The sequence below is a fragment of the Montipora capricornis genome, chromosome 1 (assembly GCF_036669925.1).
Source record: "Montipora capricornis isolate CH-2021 chromosome 1, ASM3666992v2, whole genome shotgun sequence".
Taxonomy (NCBI): domain Eukaryota; kingdom Metazoa; phylum Cnidaria; class Anthozoa; order Scleractinia; family Acroporidae; genus Montipora; species Montipora capricornis.
Window position 1 is genome coordinate 14,627,806 of NC_090883.1, and position 6,955 is coordinate 14,634,760.

The following is a 6,955-nucleotide window of genomic DNA, read 5'->3' on the forward strand; positions in this document are numbered from 1 at the left end:
CAGATAAACAATAGCCAGCGAGAGGACCTGAGGCCTCGTGTACCAAGAGTTGAGGGTGTGCCATCGGAAAGGCAAATGCCCAGGCATAATGTAGCCTGGGCTTTAGCAGACACTGAGCCTGCATCAGGAGGCGAACACTCAGTGGAGGAAGAGGAGGAGGATGAAAGGAACAACCACACCCCAACCCCCGAACAGCATTCAACACCAGTCTCTATCGCGCATAGAAGTGGTAAAGGCAAGCGAAAAAGGCAACATAGACACACACCACGCTCTCCTAGGAGACAGAGACATGCCATCCAAAGTGACTCTGAATAGATAATACACAGTTTTAAAGATACTGAATAAAATATTCGATTTATTAATACATTATTTTTATTAACACAGTGTAGTTCATGTTGAAAATACTGGTGAGAGAATACCCTAAGTTTTAAAGTTTGCGTACAAAATGTTAGTGTTTTCTAGACTTAGCCTCCCAAATGGTACATAGTGCTTTTTCATAACATAGCAGCATCTACAGTAGTTCTGAAGGTTGCATACAAAATGTTATAGGATTTTTTAGACTTAGCCTCTTAAATGGTTCATAATGCTTTTTCATAACATAGCAGCATCTGCAGTAGTTCTAAAGGTTGCATACAAAATGTTATAGTGTTTTTTAGTCTTTGCATCTCAAATGCTGCATTATGCTCTTTTCATAACACAGCAGCATCTAATTATAAAGTTTGCACGAAAAATAAGTGTTTTTTCTTGAGACTTTGCTTCTCAGATTATGCTTTTTCATAACAAAGCAGCATCTAGATGCTAGTATAAAGTTTGCATACAAGTACAATAATGTTCTAGTGTTTCATAGGTTTTGCTTCTCAGATGGTTCCTAACACTTTTTTAGAATGTAGGATCTTAACTTCTTAATGTAAAATAAATTCGTCCATAGTTCCCTTGAAACTAAGCATACACGAACAAGCAACAATATAAGGTTTTTAAATTTATTTAATAAAGAATTATTTGAAATGAAATGAAGATGTCATCATGGCAGTTGTTCGCTTTTTGTTGGGATAACATGCATATTGTCCTGGAATTTTTTCTTTCTCTTTTGGGTGGGTTTTGTAAGGAATCCAAGGAATCGATCAAGGAAGTAAAAAGTGTGTTCCACTCGGCAGTTTGAACACCGTCTTGGGGATATATATACAAGCTTTGGTATGGGTCGTCAGTGCTTCACGAATGCGCCAGTATCCGAACATGAACATGTTTCATACTTCACATGACTCTCGTTTCCCAGTCGAAAAACCACAGAACACTTGATGTGTGTCGTTTAGAATACCTTTTAAAACCTCATCTATGCGTCAGTGTTCGAATATAAACACGTTTCATATTTCGCATGAGACTCGTGTCTCAGGCGCACGCTTCGGAACACGTAGCGTGTTGTCTGACTGTACTTTACGGTAGTGTATATTACCTGTATAAAATCCCGTTCTTGACGACACGATACATCTTCGACTTTGAAAAATGTGACAACTATCGTATTCATAGCGTGCGATTCTCGAAAATCAGAGCATACTTGACGTAACCATCAGTATTCTGGAACGTTCACGTCAGAAGTGGCGTCGTGCACCTGGTGTTCCAGTCGCAAACTCTGGAACAACTGAGAGTATTCGAAAATGTTCGAGTCATAAATGATCACTGTTTCTTCGAAGAAAATCTCATGTAACATAAATCTACCAAAGCGTGCTCCGTATGGTTTATCGAACACTTCGAGTCATTCACGAGTATTCAAGTTGAATACGGAAAAACAGGCCGGATTCTAATAGAATATTCCAGGTGTGTTTCGAGTCGGCCGTAATCGAATACGTCAGAAAATTCCGTTATACGTGGCGTGCGCCGATCCGTATTCGAGCGAATTCGGGCCCGAATATTTGGCTTTTTACGCAGTGTACGTTTGTTTAATTGAAGTCACGCAGAGGCGATCGAGTTCTCTTATGTGAACACCGGCCAAAGGAATATTGAAGAAACGTTTCATTCAGCACAAGTCGAAAGTTATCCAACTTCGCTCACAGAAACGCCAAAGTAATTTTTATCCCGAGGTCTTTTGGCCCTGAGAAGGGAAGCGAGATCTGAGACAATGTCACGCAAAACTTCAAGAATGCACCAGCCGCGTGATACTTTGACAAAATTAAAGCAAATTTAGCAGCTATTTCACCTTACTGACCCCAAATAAAAATTCGCAATCACAAAAATCGGAACATCACATTCTACTGTTAGTCTATCTAAACTATTTCGCCATTACTGAAGGCGAAATCATCCCTTTGTTTTTCTGGCTATCGCAGCTTGCAGACACAGTCTCGCTCGACGAAAGTGACAACGGCTGGTTTGTTTCCGTAAGAGAGTTCAGTTCAAAAATGACAACTTTTCAAGCCCAATTTGTTCATCGTCCACACGGTCTGTCATAGCGGAAACTAGCGCAAGAGGCCAGTGTATCCGTTTGAAGTCGGGGTGCCTTGTGACACGTTGTGGCTGTGGAACTCGCCTTACCCCAAATAATTTAGCGTGAGAGAGAGCATTGCCTGCAAAATTCGACAAAAGGCCGACTAATCGAGACTTTATTGTATCATTCTTCTTTTGAGATTCGATTGAGTGACATGTGACTCAAATTTTTTCGCTCATCACACCGCTAAGAATAAATCGAAGTACGTAGTCTCCGAACATCGAGTGCGTTCGTTTTTTCACGACACGATTTTAAAAGATTGTTTCGTCGAAGTTCGAGGGACGTTTTGTACAGCGCATGGACCTTGCTTAATCGCGCGAGCAAGGCTTGTTTTTCTGGGAAGTGCAAATTATATAAACGTTACATTCGAGCGAAGAACCCGCAGCTATTTCATAAAAATTCTGCCGTTTAGCTCACTGTAAATGAAGCATGTAAGTAAGGGCAATGGAGTTTTTGGCTCAGTGGGCCGACCGACCATCGGCAAATCATTGATAAACATCGAACAGAAGATGATGCTGGTGATGGAAATGAACATCTGTTACTCAATTGCAAGGTGACTGCGTAATTTTCAACATCTTTTTGTTGACAAATCAAGTACACACGCAAACGAATTTCCTTATCTTTGATTAAGCTTACATCTTGCTTATAATAAACGATGTGCCGTGCGCGTGCGATCACCTTATTCACTGTTTTCCCTTGGAGGGTCACATTTTAGTATTTAGCACGTGTGCTCGATGCATAACGTGGCATTTGAATTTCCGTGCACTATAAGGATGCGCAGTAGCAATGGGCGCGAACGTCTCTAAATGCATTCAGGTGGTAAGCAAGGCTGAAAAAGGACTTGGGTATTCAAAAACGGGATCCGGTAAGTCAGAACTCATAATTTTAATTCATATCTACTATCAGAACATGCTACTCCATTACAGCTTGAGCGTTAAAAATGATTTGACAAGAGAACTTTATACAGAAGTATGAGCGCTTTTTAGGGCCGATTTTGGCGTATGCGACAAGCTTATGACAGGCCTTTAATCTTTAATGAGTTTACTCCTAAAACAGCAATAACTATACTAGGAGTTTAAAGGCAAAATATACGTGCAAATAAAATTAGATAAATAAATATATATATATAAAATGGTAAAATAGGGAAATAGTACAATTATGTATACATATAAATAGCATTATTCAAACGATTTAATGGCTGCAAGAGCAACACAATTAAAATTATTTTTATTTACATCATCATCAATGGGTAGATTGTTCCATGTTACTATCGTCCTTGGATAAAAGGAATACTTATAAACATTATTTAAAACACTAATTTGCTGTAAAGGATGACTATTCGCTAACCTAGTAGCTCTTTTGATTTCTTGCACCTCGGGCGGAAAGCTAATACCAACATGTCCCTTTAGGATCTTATAGAACGTGCTAGCTTGGAAGAAGAGTCGACGAGCTTCAAGAGAATCCCAACCAAGTTGTTCAATCATTGGAGTGACATGACTAAAGCGAGAGTAGTCACTAAGTACAAATCTTGCAGCACAATGTTGAACCATCTCAAGTTGATAAATATTGTGTTTGGTGTAAGGGTTCCACACACAACATGCATATTCAAGCTTGGGACGTACCAACGTGCGGTATGCTGTTTGTTTCACTTTTAGGTCACATACGCTCAGGATACGATGCAGCAGCCCAAGCATGGAATTTGCCTTTTTGCAAATGTTATTAACATGCTCATTCCAGGAAAGATTTTCTGTCACTGTGATTCCGAGGTATTTGCTGAGGGAACTCTAGAGATAAGCTGACCATCCACAGAATATTGAAACACAATCGCGGTTTTCTTGCAAGTTATTCCAAGATGATAACATTTCTTAATATTAAAATGTAATTGCCAAATATTTGACCAAGATGATAATTGTTTGAGATCATCTTGTAGAGTCCAACAATCTTGTGCATCATGGATTTCTCTGGAAGGGATGCAATCATCAGCGAAGAGACGTAGGCTTGACTTGACAGATGATGGGATATCATTAATATATAACAAAAATAGGACGGGGCCCAAAACTGAGCCCTGCGGAACCCCAGAAAGGACTGGCTTTGAAGAGGACTGCGTACCATTTATTAAGACTGATTGTAAACGATTTGACAGAAAGGCTTTGATCCACATAAGCATATTTCCTCTAATGCCATAGTAGCCAAGCTTTAGTAGCAGTCTTTGATTAGGAACTGAATCAAATGCTTTAGAAAAGTCAAGCAGCATAACATCAGTTTGACTACGGCTGTTAATTGACTTTGCCCAGTCATGCAACGCTGATATCAGTTGTGTTTCACAAGAGAACTGCTGCCTAAAGCTATGCTGCTCATTAACCAAGATGTTGTTGCTAGACAAGTGTTTAGCCATGTGGCTGAGAACAGTATGTTCCATGACTTTGCAGCATATGGAAGTCAGAGAAATCGGATCTGATTTATTTTCTCTCTTGAAGACTGCAGTAACAAGGGCTTTCGACCAGTTTGACAGTACAACACCAAGATCAAATGACTGTTGGAAGATAAAGGCGAGCCACGTAGATGCCGATTGTGAGATCTCCTTGAGCACTCTTGCGAGTAAATTATCGGGCCCACAAGCCTTGTAGGGATTCAATTTAGCTAACTGTTTAGCGACTCTATCGGGCGAAAACAGCAGATCTGCAATCAGGCAAAAAGGTGACGGCTCATTTGAGATAGAGGCAACCGCTCCTGAGTAAAAACTGAAAAGAAATAAGAGTTGAGAGTTTCTGCTTTATTTTTGTCTGTGATACTCATCCCATCTTCCGTTTTAAGTGGAGAAATTCCAAGGTTTTCAGATATACTATACTTAACATAGGACCAGAACTTTTTGGGGTTGCCAGTCAAGCTGTCTCCTATAACTTCGTTAAGGTAACTGTTATGAGATTCTTTAATCAGCTTTGCCACTTGATTTCGTTGGCTCTTAAAAGCATTCCAGTGTTGTTGATTTTTAGAGCGAATAGCTTTCCTGTGGAGGCGATCCTTTCTGCGCATCTCTCTTTTAATCATGGGAGTAATCCATGGCAGCTTGTACTTTGGCTTTGAAGATTTTTGAGGAACATACTGAGAAATGCCATCAATTACGGCATTTTTGAACGCATCCCAATTATGCTCCACAGAGTTTTCCCTTGGGTCCGATGCAAAGAATTCAGAAGATGACTACGCCTACGATTGTCGCAGCGTTTTAAAACATGTTTAAAAATGCTACGACATTTTTTCTGACGTACACAACAATCGTAGATCATGTCGTGGGCCTGTCGTAAGCCGTTGTCGCATGCGACAAAGTCGTACCGTGTAAATCGGCCCTTAGTGTTTTTGACGGCGAGCAGGGTGACCGAAAATAGGCAAATACGCAAAAATACTAAGGAAATATGGAGGAGTGAATTGAGGTCAAGGAATAAAATAGCCCAGGAACAGTTTATATTCAACAGAAAGTTTTATTACTCTACGTTCTTTATGCCAAGAATTGGCTCATTTGGGCCTCCTATACGGATAAAATATAAACTTGAATTAGACCATTTAATTCGAGTAGCCATAAAGAAATAGGTTTTTGTGGAAACTAAATTCACCTTTTTTCGTGTCACTTTAACTTGCTTATAGTATATAGTAGCTGTAAATTTAAAACTCATCAGGACGAAAGACAGGAATTAAGATACCTTTGGCAGCAATTGCTTCTTATTCAGATTCATTTGTGGCGTGAAAAATAAATGTTGAATAAAAAGTAGCCGAGAACTGGGTCCCTTATTGTATTCCCTTGTTTTTCCGACAGCCTCAAAAAGAAAGAAATTTGAAGTATAGTTTTCGCTTGCCTGTACTATATAGAGTCTATTATTCTGTTATTTTATTTTCTTGAAGAAGGGTTTTTTGGGTAATAGTTTCAGCTGGTTTTACTTGCTGTCAGTATTATTTTGCGCTTTTCTTGTTTGGGGAGAGCAATAGATAATGGCATCATGTGATTAGTATTTTTTAAATTGTAGAGCCACAAAAAATGTTATTGTGCTATCAGAATTTTTTAAGTGCAGACCTAAATGATTGGTGCATGAAATAGGGTGGAAAAAAGTTTTTCTTTTTGGATGACATGTATATATTTCAATAGCTACATACTAGGTGTGAAATTATTCTGAAATCATTAGATGATGTATGTTAAAAGAAAGGAAAGAATGGAGTCAAGTAAAGAAACTGAAGAGTAGAAAGAAAAATCTTGTATGTTTTTCTATAGTCTTTCAAAGTTTTTATTTAATGTTGTTTACTGTAATATTGTGTTAGCTAGTTATAAGTAAAGTGGTGAATGTGGTATGTACATATATGTTTTATATATATATATGGGTTATTGATCAAGTGTGAGTACAAGATGGTTGGATATTGGATATTTTTTGTGTTTATGGCCCGAGATGAAGTTGAGGTCCATAAATACGCTATGTGTCAATAGTTGATGAGGTA

The 6,955-nt window shown here is 38.8% G+C and overlaps 1 protein-coding gene across 1 annotated transcript in view; it reads left to right on the top strand.

Moving 5' to 3' along the window:
* Positions 1–1,457, top strand: part of LOC138051677 (uncharacterized protein C14orf93-like) — a 6,092-nt gene extending 4,635 nt beyond the window's left edge. The window contains exon 6 of the mRNA XM_068897939.1: positions 1–1,457. This exon is cut by the window's left edge and continues 180 nt beyond it. Within this exon, the coding sequence (XP_068754040.1) occupies positions 1–315 (315 nt within the window). The 3' untranslated portion in view covers positions 316–1,457.
* The last annotated feature ends 5,498 nt before the right edge of the window (positions 1,458–6,955 follow it).